Below are 18,739 nucleotides of genomic sequence, written 5' to 3'. Positions count from 1 at the left end.
GTGAGAGCCAAGCCAGTGAGTCAGCCTCAGAGCCGGTCCCACAATCTAGCACAGATTTGTGGGTCCCATCATAGATTGGACGTGTCGATCCCCTCCGTTACCCTAGCGCTTCGTATTCCGTTCCTACCCAACGGAGCAATGCCTCTCTACGTTTGTATGGGTTGGATTTGTTGAGTATTGAGCATGGACTCGGTCTACTGTCAATTTGAACACCGTGGATGAAATGTTTGCTATATTTTATTCAAAATTTCGATTTTACGGTGAAACTGAAACTCTCGAAATTCTTTTCATAATATCATAATTAATTTGGAAACTTCATATTAAGAGTTTGGAAGTCAAATTTTAAAATAGAATGGGACAAGACAAATAAGTGATGATGATTCTATTTTTTTTGACTCAATTAGTAATTAGTAAAAGTAATTGTTTATTTTAGAAACGTGACAATGTTGTTGGCCTATAGATTTCAAACAGATTAATCTGTCTCATCACATGCTATTTTTATTCTTTCAATGATGATGTTGAAAATATATTGAAACGGAAAAAATATTGTATGTCATATCTAAAAATATAATTTTACAATTAATTGTTAAATTTTATAAAAATGATCAAAACTCAATTAAGCTTAACAATAAATGATAAAGAAAATATACAATGCGATATGTAAAATTCTTTTTGGTATGCATTTATGGCATAATGTTGTCTAAAAACGAAATATATGATAGATAATGAGAAACTAGGGGCAAGACAACGAGTGCATTAAAGAAATGTCCATGATAAGATATACTGTAATTTCGATGTAATTGTACATTTAATTCGCAAAATATATTAACGTCAATTTACACTACTGATTCTACAAAGTTTTTACTAATATTTGTAGACAATTAGTGGATTGGTCATTGTAATTTATTTTGTTTGAGTCCAAATTTTATATATCCAAATAAATACAACATAATACGATAATTGTTATGTTTATACAGCAAAAATAACACTTACGAGAGCCAAGTCAATGACGTTATTATTTTGTGAAAAACGATACGCCGTAAATTTATAAAAGAAAGAGAATATTTTTATATCAATGATAATTATTAGTGGGACGACTTTCTTATAAAATGATGTTAATCTTTTATTACTATTTTTTACTATATATTTTTTCTAATACGAAACGACATACATATTTTCGTCAACAAAACCAAATTTACACAATAAATTATTTTTTCTACAATTCTTTTATTTCTTATCCTACATGCTATGTCTAATTAGAATGACTTTATAATTTTCTTTTTGAATATTTAATTTTTTTTTACAAAATTAGAAATCAACACAAGTAATTAGTGAAGCGATACATAACAAATAGTGATAAAAATTTGCTCGTTGAGTTGTAGCATGCTTTACATATTTTTTATGTAAACCGGCATTATTTTGTTTATGTTTTTAAAAATATAAACGAAAAAAATATAAAGATAATAAATTAAAAAAAAATCAATAAAGTTACATAAATACATAATCCACCGGTCAACCCGTAAAATACTGATAGCGTGACCACTTGACCAGGAAATGTTAGTCAAAACTCAAAACCATGCCTACGTAAGAATAACCGCCAGTGGAGAAGCTTAACCTACAGAAACCTCGCGAGACCACCGGACCTACCTCTGTTTGTAGACCTCTGTCCTCTATTCTCTCTCTATATAATACCGTTTGTCTCTATACTCCCGCTTAAAATATTCTCCTTCATTTTTTACTCGAGTCTACCACCACCAGTCACCACCTCACCTCAAATATATTCATATAATACCCCTCCTCTCCACTTAAAATACTATTTCAAAGATTTCAACCTAAGCTTCCACGGCTCAATACATACATATAAAACCTCCATTCTCTCTCTCTTCAAATGGCGGAGTTCCTTGTTCGCGCTGCTAGCCCTGGCATCTCTCTCTCCAACCCTAACGTTTCCGACGAAGAAGAGAACAACAATTTAACACCTAACCAAACCCCTATTCAAACCAACATCAGCGGTGTAATCGTCGTCTCCGGTGACAGTGGCGGCACGAATCTCATCCCGACCCCGTGCTCGGGGAACTCCAGTCGGAAGCCACGTGGAAGACCACCTGGATCGAAGAACAAGCCGAAACCACCGGTTGTTATTACCAGAGAGAGCGAGTCTGCCATGCGGCCGGTTATTCTCGAGCTCGCAGCAGGGTGTGATATCGTTGCTTCCATGTCCGCCTTCTCTCTACGCCGGCGCACCGCCGTGTCGGTGCTATCGGGCACAGGCTCTGTCAGCAATGTGACAATTCGCCACCCCAGCTCTCCTAGCTCTAACATCATCCTTCATGGTCGATTCGACCTTCTCTCCTTGTCTGGCACCATACTCCTGCCTACTTCAAGCTCAAGTAACAGCCCGAACACAGGGTTCTCTATTCTGATGTGTGGGCCCCAGGGGCAGGTGATAGGAGGCACCGTAGCGGGCCCACTGATGGCCGCTGATACGGTCATGATCGTGGCGGCGTTGTATTCTGCTCCTGAGATACACCACCTGCCATTTCCTGTGGAAGACGAAGAGGCTGACGTGGCAGTGGCGGCGATGGCGGAGAGAGAGGTTGAAGGAGGAAAGGTGAAGGCAGAGGCGACCGTTCAGGCACCGCCTCTGTACGGTGGGCCCGTGGGGATGGGAGGACAGATGACAAGACCAGAGATGGCGCTGTGGTCCCAGCCTCCCCCGTCGTCTCGTGCTGGTCAGAATACATCTCGGTACTGAAACACTGAGAGGTTGTTAACCGCATTTGGTATTTTGTCTAATCGGGTTTAGTTCTAGGGTTACCGGGTAGTCGGGTCGGGTATATTTATATTTTGGAGGTAAAAGGGAAAGGATAGAAAGCGACTCGGATCCTTTTTGTTTTGATATTTCTTGGGAATCGGTGACGCTGCTGCTGCTGCTACTACCAACGCAGGCTGAAGAACTGAGGCGAAAAAAAACTGAAGCGAATCTTTTTTTTCTTTTCTTTTTTCCTTTCTGATCCGCTAGGGATAGCTCCTGGTCTTATCACCTTTTCTTTTTGTCCTTTTTGGTTAGTGTTTCTTTCATTTTTCTCTTTGTTGCTGTAACTTTGTTCTTGTTTTCATACCGGGGAAAGGAAATGAAGAGTCGCATTCTGATTTAATTAGCCTGCTTTTCTAGCACGGTACTCAAAATTGAAATACCAGTATTAATGCATATCTATATTATATATATCATGACATGATATATGGCAAGGTGAAAATTGTGTAAACTGTGAATTGAAGGCTTCGAGACTTCAGAACCTTCTGGTATTCTGTTTTGGCAAAGCGTACGATTCACGGTCACGGTACGTAAGAACAGTGGATCGAATCTAGACCTCATTATCAATTTGCCAATGTGCTTTTTATTTCTAAAGACCGATAAGAATCCGAAAGAAGTAAACTTCAAAACATTTTAAAATAAATGAGCTCCTCTTCGGAGCAGTGTTGTAAAAAACGGCCGTTTAGTCTGATTAGTAGTTGGCGGTGATCAAATCGTCGTAGATTTTTCTGATTAATTAACGGAATGTTTTCGATTATATTCGATTATTTTTTATTATTCATGATTGATCATTTGATAGTGCTCAGTCCGTTTGATGAGTGCATTTTACAATACTGCTTGGGAGAGTGAGGCTATGGTATTTGTAATCGCAAATTAAGTTATATTATATATTTATTTTTTCATTTCTAAAATTTAAACTTGTGATCCGAATAACCAAATGAGCATGTTCATATGAAAATGAACTTCAATGCCAAATTATGTCTTAAAATTTGTTTAGATTGGTAAAAAATTACGTGATTTAAAGATTCTGAACTATCGATTGTGATTTTTCTATCTATCTAAAAGAAACGAATTTTTGTAAAATTTGATATACAAGTATATTTTATATACGAAGATCATATTGAGTGGTTCAGATCGATCCGCTGATTGCAAAATAACATAGCCATCACTCCTCTTTTAATTCCCTTTGTTTTGTTATGATAAGTTCATTGGATTGAGTTTTGAAAGATACGAAACAAATACCATCAACAGGAAACTGTTCTCAAAAGACAAAAGGCAACAAAGTGCTCCATATAACATGAACATGTTGTAAAAAAAAAAAATATGGCCATTCGATCTTCATAAAAAAAAATCATTGAATCTTGAAATAATTTGAATGACGATTAAAAACTTGTAAATTTGGCGAAATTTATTATACACCCTGCCTAAATAGTAAAGCACGCATTTAGTTTTAGATTGTGAATTTAGACAACATTATCAAAGATGGCCAATTAACATATCATTAACAAAGCATGTACTCATTAGCACTAAAAATTATGTCATATAAATGGGAAATGTGAATTTCTCTAAATAAACACATCAAATCTTCAACTCATGCCTGCAACTATTTATGCACAATTGTTGTATGACAAGTCCTGTAGTGTGTTTGCAATAACAAGATCTGATATGATATTATTTGCATACCATTTATTTTTTTATGTGTATAATATCTGTAAAGGAATAATTTGAATAAATATATTAATATTCAATAAATGTATTAATTATGAAGTGAACGTAATTTACGCGAACGGAGATACACTGCTCGGTGCAAGCATTGATGGTAATGATGTTGCTCAATGAACCGATTAGCAGCGAGTTAGCAGAATACGCATGTTTTTCTTTTTCTTTTTTATTTGAAATCATGGATTGGATCAAGCCACTCAACACACTTTCAAACTCCTATGTATATTATATAAGATTTCTCCACTTTGTGGGTTTCGAACCCATGACCTCTTACATAGGAGCCACGTGCATTTGCCACTAGATCAAATGTAGGTTCTTGGAATACAAATGTATTAAAACGAGCGGAAATACATTGCTAACTGCATGCATTAGTGATAATATATTAATTTTTAAATTACTCAATTATGTGTTAGTGAAATATAAATGATTATGAATATCAATAAAAAAAACATCATATTATTATCCTTTTATCTAATCCGGTGTCTCTTGATGATGATATAAACTGTAGTTCCCATGGAAAAAGCTTATGAGCTCTTGAGAGATTATAATAAGGTAATATCTAGATGTGAGAAAATATTAGGTTTGATTTAGTTATTTTACTTACTAATCGATATAATTTTCGTATCTCTCTAAGACCGTCTATCATTTATCTTAAAATTTAGTGGACAGAAATAGTAATCAACTCTATTAAAAAAAATGAACTAAACAGTTTAGTAATCATTTTACAAATTTCAAAAAGGAAAACTAGAGAAGCATGATACTAAAAACGAAGCAACATAACGATTGTTTTACAAGTCGGCAAGATTCTCCATTTCTTGCGCATCTTGAAATTTCGAAATTTAACAAACATGCAGACTAGTTTAGTCTACGCGTCGCTATGATTTTTTTACTTCTATTTAATTTTATAATTTACTTTTATTTAATTTTATAATTTACGTATTATTTATTATTGTATTGAAAAAAATTACGTATTAATATTTTTTAAACTAGATCTACGTGTCACCCTGAGTTATACTAAGGAGAATAAAGTAGGTCTGATAGGTATCAGATTTATTTTTGAATCCAATGAACTACAACACCGTCTGATGTACATTAAAATCTGTGCGTACAGAAATTGAAGCAGATACACATAGATTTTTAAAGTAAGTGCATGCATCTTAATGCAGATCAAATGTTAATTGAATCCATCAAACTAAAGTAGATCCGATATGCATGAGAACTACTCTGAATTTCATATATAAACATAGTCTATATTAACAGTAAGTTTCAAGTTTTCTCCAATGCCTTCTACTTTCTCAATTTTATTTTTTTTAAATGCTAGAAAGAAAAAAATTGGCTCATTCCATTCTGGGGGGAATTTAATGTGGCAACACCGTTTGGATATAAAGTGGCGGATTCATTCATTCAATTATTCATGCAAATGTGGATTACCAAATCGAGAAGGTCACTGTGAGAACACAGCACACAGTGTAGTCAAAGAGCACTACCTCGATTCCGGGCTTTCTTTCCTCAGTCAAACAGCAAAAGAAAAAAATAATTATCAGAACTGAACAGAGTAGCAAATGGATGCATCAGTCTTTACCAGTACCAGTTTCAACCTTTTTTAAGCAGCACCTACACTATTGGGCAGCTTCAATTCAATTCGTACTTGTTTCAATTTTGATGTCTGCTGTTCTGCTGACTTTACCAGCATATCTCCTTCCAAAGGCAATAAAAGAAGGGCCAGATATTGGAAGGGGACCAAATTGACATAATTGCAGGAGTGCCACTCTTTCTCTTTTGTTGAGACTTGAGACTAGAGACCAAGTTTCGGTTCTCATGATATATCATATATCTCATCTCCCGAGTTTTATTTTTATTATGTGCAGTATTTAAAAAAAAAATCAAAAAAATCAAAAAAATATGTAGCGAGCTGTTTTTGAAGAAATTTGATCTACAACAGAAACAATAACGTTGTTAGCGCTTCGAAATGAGACGAAATGTTAGCATTGCTAATAAAAAAAATGTACGATTAACGCAAACTAAATTGTTTTTTATAAATTAAAAAAATTCAAAATATAAATATTTTTTCGAACAAATTAATTCAATCCTTTAATTAAATAACAAGACATGTCTTGCAAATAAAAGTAAATGTTTAATATTTTTTATAATAAAAAACGTACATCAAATAACAAAGTACATTACTAATTATTGCTAAAAATCATGCAACGTTCAATTAAATAGGTGTTCAATTTATGTTCTCTCTTGCTAAATTTGCCCACGATAACAATTGAGGAACTGGAGAGACGCTAAATTGTGGATAATGAGCCGGCCCTAAAAAAAAGAGCTTTTTAGAGAGGAGAAACCCTAGCCGTCGTCGTTCCCTTCTTCCTTACCTCTTTTCATTTCACTCGTTTTATTCTTAGTTTTCTTCTTCGGCATAGCAATATTCTTTCCTTTCTCTCGTTTCTATCTCCTTAAGCGGAGAAGAAAATGAGAGAGATGGAAGGGAGCCGAGTCGAGCGGAGCCGAGAGTGCGGTATCATTGGAGCTCAAAGTGCAGAGCCTTTACCCCCATCTTGATCGGAGCGCGACAAATCTAGTCGTCGAAGCGCGGCGGCTATCGAACGAAAGCAGATCCGGTCGTATATAGACGAGAAAGAGGTAATAAGGTATTTTTTTAGAGTAGATAAATATGATTATTTCGTTAGAGTAATTTACGTGATTTCATCTAGAAATGAGAGTCATTATTTGTACCCTTATTAGTTAGTGTGCATTTAAAGTCACTAACTTAAAAAAAAAAGTTTAATAAAAATATATAATTTTAGATTTTATAATTATCATACAAGATAAATAATACGAAATAGTCATTATCCATACAGTTAATTTAACTAACGAAAATAAATACTTACTCACACCTAATAAATTAGCAGAAAAATACTTAATGTCCAAATTATCGGATACAATACGAGTTTGGTAACCGACTAAAAAGGTACCATTGACATCCCTATTTCAAAGGTTTTGATAGACAAAATGTTGTCATTGCTAACATTTTGTCAGGTTCGAACCACTACAATATTCACGTTTTGTCAGATACAAAAATCCAAAATGTTAACGATGTGCCTAGGGGCTAGGGGCTTTTGGAAAAAAGAAAAAAAAAAGCGCCTAGCGATGTCAGTGTTTCGACTATAATTTTTTTTTTTCTGATTTAATGTCACAAACTCACAATATATATATATATTTTAAATACTATAGATAAAATAAATCGGTCTGTCTTCGCTGGTTGATGAACAATAGTGAATAGTTTCTTGTGATGTTTTGAATATCACGAGCAAATGATTTTTGTATGCTCATGGTTCACGAAAAACATGATTGATCAATTAAGTTGATACATTTAATGTCCTACACTATGCCTATATCAAACATATTAAAAATGATGTAGTTTGATTTAGTTAACCGTTTATCAAATAGCTTGAGTTTTCAATGTTTCCAAAATAAACAAAACATCATAAATGTATTCAATATGTATGAAATTCAAACTTTTAGAAAAAGGTTGGTCATTTTGCGGTTTAAATTTAAACATGATAAACCGATGGATAAACTATAATGTTGATATTGTTTAAAATTATATTTTTGATTTTATTAAATTCAAATTATTAGTACCATATCTTTACACTTAATAACATAACATAACATAACATATACAACATGATAAAAATATTATGTCATAAAAATACGCTTAAACGGTGATTTATACCGCAACGAAATAACCGTTTCATCGGTGCAAAATCCACTGTATCATGAAAATTCACGAAAATAATCCCGAAAAATCTTTATATCGTAGTTTTTCTTAGAAGGTTCATGATTATACAACAAATTTTTGGACCAAGAAGCTTCTAATTTTTTAACATACCACTAATCTTTCATAGCATAATGCATCTGATGAGAAATTGGAATTTTAAATACGGGGTTCTAATTTGTTTTTTTCACCTTTTTGCATGCCTGACTTCCATGCTTCCAATTTCATCCTTTTAAGGAGAAGAAATACTTAAAAACCAAGAAAGAGACAACCTCTTTTGTGAAGAAAAACATAAAATCAAAACAAAAAGGGAGGATATGGAATGACGGAAACTAATAATTAGTTTGCTTTCGGCTGTGCTTTTTTTTGTTCGTAGTCTTCGGATGAGTCACTTTTACTTGCTAGAGAAGAGATCTATGATGCGCACGAACTTGATTGGGTTCGCCACTTTTGGCTCAGGCGCTCTGTTTTGGGCGGGACTTGAGTGTACTTGGCTGTTGGGTTTATACGGGTCAGGTGGACCCGTTCGTGATTATTAACCATCGGATAAAAAGTTAGTTTCTTTGCCTCCGTTTCTGTACATAAAATTATTATGCTTTGCTCTGTTATGTGTTTTCTAGAACAAATAAATCTTGTTATGTCTAACTTTTGCTAACACTTGCCCGATATTTTTATGGGCATTGGTACGATGCTGTCTCTGAACTGTTCTATTTGTTTTAATAATTATGTGTGTTGTTTTAATATTTGTGTAAATTAAGTGTGTACGAATTAAGAAGCGAATCAGACGGTTCGAATCGAGAACCAGACTGATTTGGATATGATGTCTATTGTACAGATTGACTCATTCTATGCATTTATATTATAGATTGATTGTATTTATATTTTTATTTGAAATGTGCAAACAATTAATCTGAATCATTGAATATGATATTCATGAGAAAATGTACTTAGAGGTTAAAATTTATATTTTTTATATTTTTTTTAATATTTTAAAAATAAGTAGAAAATCACTGTCTGATGCTTACAAGTTTTAAATTAAGTAATTTTTTTATCTATTAAAAAAATTCTTAAAAAAATATAAAATTTAGTTTGCAATTACATTTTCATAGAGACCGCATTAGATGATTTAGACTGACTATATAGACAATTAAATTAAAAAAAACGGAGATACAAATTCATAACACTCCGTATTATAAATATTATTAAAATATATTATCATAAATATTATCATAGATTCACTCCCTTTTTAACTTATAAAATTTCTTAAAATATATTTGTATAATGGCTTATAAATTGGGGATTTTATGTTAATCGTGATTGTTCAAAAGTTACTGTAAAGTGTGGGCATTAACTGTCGTGCCAGTGCTTACCCTAGGAAGTCATCCAGCCCGTTAAAATTTTCTGAGATCTGCACTACAAGATAGATCTATCAGCCCACTGCCCATATTATATATTTCTCCTCCTATTTCTCTCAAATTGAACGTCTGAAAGCTAATATGAGTTACCCATACAAAGCCAGGTTCTTACCCTTTTCTGATGAGGCGCCTCTCTATATCTTTTATGAAATAAAATTACGTAAAATAAATCATGAAGCAAATCAAACAGTTCTAACAAAAAGGATCGGGCGATTTGAGATCAAGTTCATATGGCATCAAGTAAAATAAAAAAGCAGACAAGAAAATCGAATTGGGCTTTATGGGCCTAGTCAAATTGGACTGGACTGGACTGGCCTACTAGAACCAGGCGAATGATGGAACTGGTACGCACATGTTTAGAAATTGCAAACAATATGGAAATGAGGGCAACTGTTTTGCAAATTCATTTATTTATTTAAAATTGGTAATTTTTTTTGGCAATATATGGAAGTACCGAGGGCCGGGGGTAACGATAATATTTAAAAAGTTGTATGTACATGGTGCGAAACTCTACTCGAACTACTGGTTTTAGGTCACAATGTATGATCCTCTTTTTATTCCTTGATTCGTAATGGAGATAGGGAACATATGAGTATTCTGTGTATATAATGAGTTTTGCAACTGTTAATAGTTAATTATAGCTCGAGTTATAACGCTAAATTGTAATGATAGGATAAGCAACTGTTAACATAGATACTCATTAAACATGTGACAAAATCATCCGGTGAATATTTTTCTTTGTTTAATGAAAATGTAGTAGGTCTTTTGCCTGCTACTTCAAAGAAAATGTGATGTGAGATTAAAAAGGATACGGATAGAGATACGTACTCCAGGCTCAAGCCATTGACAGCTGAAAAGAAGAGGTTACATTTCAGAGGCGTATGTTGCAGAAAAGTTTTATATCAGAAATAGTAGAAAGCAAAGATATTGGATATATCTTACATTTATCCATTCTTTCAAGGGTTCATCTTGACTGGTTGGACAAGGCTGACAAACATAAATATGCCTCACAAAAAGCATTTCAAGTATTACTAAACCACGAATATCGATCTAAGACCAGTTGGTCGCATAAGGCATTGGATTTTCTATATCAGATGATTTATAAACGGTTTGAGGTCTGATGGGCCAATTTAACATAACACACGCATTTTTAGTCCATAGTAGACGTCTAGTGGTGGAGAAATAGGGATGCAATAGAATCGAATACAAACCCATCATGTGATACAGTATGGCCTGTTGTTTGCAGGGCGTTATGGAGAGAGGAACAAAAGAATGTTGTAGCTATTTAAAAAAAGTTATTATAATAGATACAAGTAATAGTTTATTTAATTGACATAAATACTTTTGTTATGTCTATAAGCAGCTCAAACCTAAAGCAGTGCCTGGACTTACTCCTACAATTACCAGATTTTTGACCGTCTTCAAATCACCGTCCGCCTCAAGTAATCAGCAATTTCAATGATGTATCTTTGAATAGAAACAAGGGGGATAAGCTACACAAATATTATGTGCTCATGATGGAAACTAAGTTTGGTGCTTCATGAATTGGTTCAAACCTGCTTGTCAATCTTCCACAGTAAATGTCATTATTTTCTATATGTTTGGTAAAACAGCTGACTAATAATACTATTTGTGGATATAATGGAGCTGACTAATAAGACTATTTATTTTTTTAGAAACTTTCTCATTGGCTTCAAGTACAGATGGACAATTGACACAATTCTTTCTTTAGCTACCTGAAGAACTAAAACTTAGCCTTTCAGGTAAACACCTTTTTAAGGTGAATCTTTTAAAAATAAGTTAGTTGTAATGCCAGATGACATGTTAGACTTTTGTTGATTTTCTATTTTTCATGAAAAAAAGATATCAAGGACTTGTTCTTACAAATTATTTAAAATTTTGATTGTTTAGAAATACAGAAAAGTCAACTTTATATCCCATTGGGATTTTTCTATGAATAGTAGTGGCCTGGAATTATTTATATGACTACAAAAGTTAACACTCAAATGGGAAAAAATAATTATCAACTTGTCAAAATGTCAACTAAATTATTTTTTATTACTCTCCCAATTATTTTGAATGAAATAATTATCAACAAACTAAATTACAAAGCAATTAAGTAAATAATAAGTATATACTAAAACACAAAGTTTAAACGGAATAAAAGAACATATAATTGTATACTAAAGTATTTAAACTGAATAATAAAATTATACACACTATTAAGATGAATAATAAAGTACACACTGTTAAATTAAATAATAAAGTTCAAACTATTAAATTGCATAGTTATTTACGTTGAGTGTTTTTTTTTTATTTACATTTAATGTTTTATTATTGAAACTTTGGAATATGCAACAATTATATGAGTATTTTCTTTGTTTCTTTTGAAGAAAGATCCCCTAGGATTACATTTCTGTTCATGCCTAGGGAAGATGCAACAATTATATGACAAAAGGCTGATTGGTCTAATGACATGAACCAGCTATATTATCTTCTCTCCAATATTATCATACTGGACATATCCAGTTTCTAGTGATTTTTCTTTTCTTTAGGGTAAAGACTAAAGTCTTCTCAATAAATACTAAATAGTGATATGAATCATGTGTTGGGTACTTGGGTTGGCACCTGACCTGAGTGAGTTTGAAAGGATGGTGTTAAAAAAGGTGGATGATACTTAAATTACATGAAACTAGAGGGGGTCAAGTGAAAGGCTACTGGATTCCTAGAGTTGTGGATCCAATTTTTTTATGGAAATAAAAAACATTTTTTTGGTTTTGTTTCTAGCTCTTTTTTAAAAGAAGAGAATCTATATATGGCATTCAATTGTCATCTCACATGCTTTTTCTCTCTCTCTTCTCTGTATGTATCTATCTCTGTCAACTTTTAATTGGGACCATACTATCTCTGTGTAAAATAGTTCACGCGTGTGGCCGTATCTTTTATTTTGATTTGATACGGTTCCATCTTGCTACATAGCATTAGCATAACATAGATAAATAAGCATGTGCTCTCTCTCTCTCCCCTTGTGTTGTGTTATATGTAGATTTTAGCAATGTTTTTAAATTTAAGTTTGTGCATTTAGGTGGTGATGAAGTAAGGTTTTTAAATTTAAGTTTGTGCATTTAGGCGGTGATGAAGTGAACACCAATAAGGCATTACACCATCAAATATTCACTATCAAATATTTTTATTAAGCCAAAGTTACTTGAGAAAAAAATATATTTATTTTCAAAGAACTCATTTGTTTTTTTTATGTATGTGAGCTTGTTGGTTAAAATATCATCACATAATGACTTTGATGCATATATATATTTTGTGCTAAGAGCTCAAAATATAGCAATCTCACATGGTTATAACATCATTAATTGATACAGTTGGGCTCTCTCTCTATAGAGGTCTCAGTTCCTATCAAGTAAATATTTGAGTTTGGATTTCTCAAATTTTGAATTTGAATCTGGGTCAATCATGTCCAATTTGAAAATTCACGGGACATCTTTATTATTCTATAATATTCGAGTAATTGCTCAAAAACAATTCAATGTTGTCCAAACCCATACTAACATTGAAACAATGCTTCCAAATTCAAATATCTCATATTTAACACTACTCCACACTCTCCAAAACAAACTGAAACATTTTTACATTTTTTTTCAACCGAGCGAGAGAAAAATCATCCCCGTAAAAAAAAGTTTTACATGTTATGTCGATTGTAAATATTATTTTGTTACGGGTCCCATATCATAGATTTACTGTAGAGAATACATTTCATCTATGTACCAAATTCAGGCAAGATTAATATCTATTTTACCAAAAAACTGGGTCCGGCCCGTTTAATGCCCTTACCCGTGTATCCGTTTACCCGTTCTATACCTGGGCTCGAACACGGGCGGACCGGGCACGGGCTGCCCGCCTCGGGTTTTGTTAATACACTAATCCTCTATCGATTAACAACATTACTATGTTTTATAAAATTAAAGTTAATTGATGCAATTTTTATTTGTTTGTTAAGTTTATTTAATTTATTTCTTTTTCTTGCTTTAACTTTCTTTGCATTGGTTTTATGTGCAGTATTCAATTCGCAATTTTTTCCTAATGTTTCTTGCAGTATTGATAAAAATTATTGTTAAGTTCTAAAAAGTTCTAATTAATTGGTACAATATTGATTAGTTTTCTGTGTTTTTTTTTAAAACCTGATAGAGGCTATCAGTTCATACAACTGTTACAACAACTTAAGCAATAACAGTGTCCTACTCTATAAGAGCCATACTACATAAAACAGCCATTTTTGGGCCGGGCTTAGAGTTTTGGCAACTCATAAAATATGGACTGGCCCGTAGACTGTTATATCGGCCCATTTGTGCGTATATTCCTGTCGTTGACAATGCTTGCTCCGCCCGCCGGCGCCGTTATTATTCTATTATTTTCGAACAATTATTTATATATTATGGAATCTAATAAAATGCTGTATGGTTAGTATATAATTAAGCAGCCTATGAGGCTAGTGTATTAATTTTGCCCGTCCAGGGCAGCCCGTTCCCTGCCCGCCCATACTCTATGCTCGGGGTATCCGTGCTCGAGCTCGGGTATAGGTCGGATAAACGGGTACACGGGTGCGGGCAAAAACCGGACCGGTCACGATTTTTTTGTCAAATACCCGATCGTACCCGGACCGACCATACCCGTACCCGTACCCCTATACCCGTACCCGTACCCGTACCCGTACCCCTATACCCGGCCCACTTTAATTTAAAAATCAAAATTCAAAATTCCCCCTTCCCTCCACTTTAATTTAAAAAAAAAAAAAAACAGAAAAAAAAAAAAAAAAAAACTGAAAAAATAAATAAACAGGACCAGACCGCCCTACCCTCAAGGGTACAACGGGCACGGATATAGGACGAACAGGGCACTGTTTTTAAAAAAAATACCCGTCTACCCGTGATACCCCTGTCCCTGCCCGAGATTAATAACTATATATGACCAGCTCCGATTACGACCTGTGTTTTTCTCAAAAAAAGAAAAAAAAGAAAAAAGAAGATTAGGACCTGTTGTCGTCAGGCTGACGGCCTCAAGACATGACCTTTGTGATCTTTTATATCCATAGTTGTACCACCTTATGTGTAACAAACGAAGTTGGGGAGGGGGTTATGAATATCGAAGTTGTTTGCCTCACATTAAGAGTCACGATACTTAATTTTCATTGGATATCAAACTAACTTTAATTTGATATCTATCCAATATCCTGATTCCGTTTTCAAAATATTGAATATGTCGCTTTTAAGCAGTGTTATAAAATGCGGTTTCTATGCGGTATGCGGAAAGTCACCGCATACCGCATATACGGTATACGGCCGCATATGCGGATTTTTATGCGGATTTATATATGCGGATTTTAAAATAAAAATTCATATATATTTAGAAGCATAATCTCACAACAAGAATAAGAATACACATATTTGTAGAACTATTTTATATCCTTTATTCTCTAATATAAAAACAACATACATATATAAGAATACACAATAACAATATCATATGCGGATCACATGCGGTTCATATGCGGATCATATGCAGTATATGCGGTTCATATGCGGTTCATATGCGGATCATATGCGGATCATATGCGGTTCATATGCGGTATATGCGGTTCATATGCGGATCATATGCGGTTCATATGCGGATCATATGCAGTATGCGGTCAAAAATTATGCGGCCGAATATGCGGCCGCATATGCGGAACCGCATATTAGACCGCATATTAATTTTCTATGCGGTTCGGAACCGCATACGCATATGCGGCCGCATAGACCGCATTTTGTTACACTGCTTTTAAGAGTGACATTTATTTGATCAAGAGAAATAATACAGAGGCTTATAATTACTTAAAAAAAAAGAGTTAGTTAAATAACATCCACAAAACTTTGATGATTGACAACATAAAACCGATGATGGATAACATAAAATATGAATGGTTAGTAAAATAGAAGAATATCGGTACAATTATGGGTGGAGGTAGATATCCAATGAATGAGGATTAAAATGTTAACTACATTAAAAAAAAAATGTTTCAATGTCGCATGTAAGTTGTCTTCGGTGGGATTTAGAAGAGATGGAGATACAATGTCACATGTGAGTAATTCTTTTGATTATTTTTTTTTTAAAATGCTAGAAGTCTTTAAATCAATTGATCAAAAAATTATGGAAGTTATTCATATAATCATCATTAACTAATTTCTATAGAATTTCAAAATTTGCACACACATATCTATGGAATGTGAGGCCGTTTAGATCTGCGCTAGAACTTTTCCGCATGGGAGGTGGTACATTTTGGCATATAAAAGTTCAAGGAATCCACCAGTCACACATCACAAGCAGGAGCAGAACTAGGTACAAGCAAAGGGGGGCCAGGTACCTCCAAAAAATAAGAAGTTGCTTATTGTGATGGTTATTTTCATATGATTTTTTACAAATGCATACTGATTGGCACCGTTGTTCTTTCGTCTTTCGGCGCCCTCCCCCCGCTTTTCAAATTCAAATTCTGATTCCGCCCCTGATCACAAGTGACTGTTTCATTAAAATAAAATTTAAAAAAAGCTTCTAAACAAACCAATATAATCGGGTCAACATTTCTTACTGTATATTTATCGGCTACATATCTGACCCCAATAAACAGATGACTGTTTTTTCCTCAAAAAAAGATGACTGTTTCATTTTAAAATAAAAGAAGCTTCTAATAATCAAATATAATCAGGTCAACCTTTCATACAGTATATTTTTCAGCTGCATCTGGCACACAACTTTAAACCCACTGGCCACTGCCAAGTGCCAACGTGCTGTTTGCCCAAAAACCAAAAGCAAAACGCGATCGCTAACCCTTGTAAGAATGTATGATTGACCTGTTGGACCCACATACGGTCCACAAGTTTACTCGTGAACCATGCGCATATACATATTTCTACTCAATTACATCTTTGACTCGCGGCGCATATACATATTTCTACATATTTTAGCTTTGTCACCTTGTTAACCTAGATGTCTTCTAGATATTTTTGATACCAATGCTTACTGCTTGGATCGGTATTACCTACGTCAGGTTCATATAAAAAAGTTTCTCTGAATTTTCAAATAAGATTGATTCGTAGTCAATTTTATTAACAATTTGGATTGAATTAACAAAATCTTACTTTATTAAAATTAAAAAAAGAAAGAATAAGAACTCCTAACAACTCTATAATCAAAGGCGAAGAGTCCTTTATAAATATCGGGGCCAGGAGTAAGAATAAAGAAAACATCTATCTAGTTTTCTTCCCCACAATTTCAATCGAATCTTATAGAGATAGAGAGAAGAAGTCATGGCTTCAGTGAAACCAGCTGTGATTAGAATCGCTGGCATCGCCGGTTCGCTTCGCAAGGGCTCTTACAACCATGGCCTCATCCGATCTGGTACGCTCTCTCTTTGTTTCTCTCAAACCACCTCCGACAATTTCTTTTCTATGCGATGGGCTTGTTGTTTGATACTTTTTTATTCTCTTTTTCATTCTGAAGCGGTTGAGATTTGCAATTCGATCAAGGGTATTGAGTTTGTAGATGCCGATATCACGGCTCTGCCATTACTCAACACTGACCTAGAGGTGGATGGCAAGTTCCCGGCTCCAGTCGAGGAATTTCGTCAGAAGATTGCCTCGGCTGATGCTTTCCTCTTTGCCTCTCCTGAGTACAATTACTCCATTGCAGGTTTGTGTACCAAATTCCGATCACTTTTTGTTTGTTTGAGCGATATTTCACTCAGGCATTTGTCAGACAGTTGGAGTGCGTAACATGTTTTAAGGCCCGGCCATTGGATTTGATCAATCTTTCATTTTTATTATCTGTGTCTGGTGCTTTCCGAAAATATCAAATAGAATGATTTGATAAACCCTTTTTTGCATGATAGCAGTGTTGACCCCTGTTCAGAGAAAATGGGTCAACTGCAGCATTTGCATACGATGTCATGTCTTTAGATTATCAATACATGTTACCAGAAAAAAAAAAAAAGAAGATTACTGAATAGAGAAGTGCATATTTGTATTGTACCTGACAGGTCAACACGGCATTACATTTATGTAATCTTTGGTCAAATTTCAGAATAGTTCAAGTACAGATAAAATGATCATAATCTAACATTACAATTCTAATAAAGGGCCAATGAAAAATTCCATCGACTGGGCATCTAGAGGCCAGAACTGCTGGGCTGACAAAGCTGCAGCGATTGTCAGTGCTGGGGGTGGTTTTGGTGGGGGCCGGTCACAGTACCACCTCCGCCAGGTTGGCGTTTTCTTGGACCTCCATTTCATCAACAAGCCCGAGCTCTTTGTACAGGCATTCAGTCCCCCACAGAAGTTCGACAGTGATGGCAACTTGATCGATGCTGATGTAAAGGAGAGGCTGAGACAGGTCATTCTCTCACTCCAGGCTTTTACTCTGAGGCTCAAGGGGGAGGGAGCCGTTGCTGCTGAGTAATTTATGCTTCAAATTCTTTGTTTGGTTATGTCGGGTTGAAGTCGAGAGATCTGATCTAGTGTATTGTTATTTGAATAATCTTTATAAATCATGATTTGAAAAAAGTTGTCATAATAAAATTAAGTCTTCTATTTTTTTTTTCTAAAAAAATAATATCTAATGAGCGGCATATTTTCATGTGGATGGTCTTTTTTTCTTGATGATTTTAAATTTGAAATTGACGAGTTCTCTCGCAGTTTTATTGTTTTAATTGACTTAGAAACATTCTTGGCGGTTGATTTTGCGGTAGTAGTTGAAAAAGCTCGTATTCTAAGAATTAAATAGGTTCGATCACATTTCTTTGCAATCTAACACAGTTGCACAGATAACATGTTATTCTTGTTTGGAACGTGCGGCGCATAGGCGATCTAGAAGAATTGTCAAACTTCTTGAATTTTAAATATCCGAGTTGCTTAGTCTTTGCTGTTCAGCCCATATACTAAGATCAATTGTATTCCATAACTGTCTGAA

At 34.2% G+C, this 18,739-nt stretch overlaps 1 protein-coding gene and 1 pseudogene across 2 annotated transcripts; both read left to right on the top strand.

Annotated features, from left to right (window-relative positions):
• The first annotated feature begins 1,757 nt into the window (after nucleotides 1–1,757).
• Nucleotides 1,758–2,855, top strand: LOC144573511 (AT-hook motif nuclear-localized protein 28 pseudogene; annotated as a pseudogene). The gene has a single exon (XR_013518012.1). The product of XR_013518012.1 is annotated as an AT-hook motif nuclear-localized protein 28 pseudogene (transcript).
• Nucleotides 2,856–16,857: 14,002 nt separating this feature from the next.
• On the top strand, nucleotides 16,858–18,352 carry LOC144573008 (putative NADPH:quinone oxidoreductase 1). The gene is made up of 3 exons (XM_078322664.1): nucleotides 16,858–17,173; nucleotides 17,276–17,464; nucleotides 17,910–18,352. The coding sequence occupies exons 1-3, from the start codon at nucleotides 17,083–17,085 to the stop codon at nucleotides 18,227–18,229; spliced, it is 600 nt and encodes a 199-aa protein (XP_078178790.1). The 5' UTR covers nucleotides 16,858–17,082; the 3' UTR covers nucleotides 18,230–18,352.
• Nucleotides 18,353–18,739: the final 387 nt, after the last annotated feature.

This window comes from Carex rostrata, chromosome 21, assembly GCF_964058835.1.
Source record: "Carex rostrata chromosome 21, lpCarRost1.2, whole genome shotgun sequence".
NCBI lineage: Eukaryota > Viridiplantae > Streptophyta > Magnoliopsida > Poales > Cyperaceae > Carex > Carex rostrata.
This window is presented reverse-complemented; position numbering and strand designations above follow the sequence as displayed.

Coding starts and splice junctions, on each gene's coding strand:
- LOC144573008 (XM_078322664.1), top strand. CDS start 17,083: ATGGCTTCAGTGAAACCAGCTGTGATTAGAATCGCTGGCATCGCCGGT. Junction 17,174..17,275: donor CCATGGCCTCATCCGATCTG/GTACGCTCTCTC, acceptor TTCATTCTGAAG/CGGTTGAGATTTGCAATTCG. Junction 17,465..17,909: donor GTACAATTACTCCATTGCAG/GTTTGTGTACCA, acceptor ATTCTAATAAAG/GGCCAATGAAAAATTCCATC.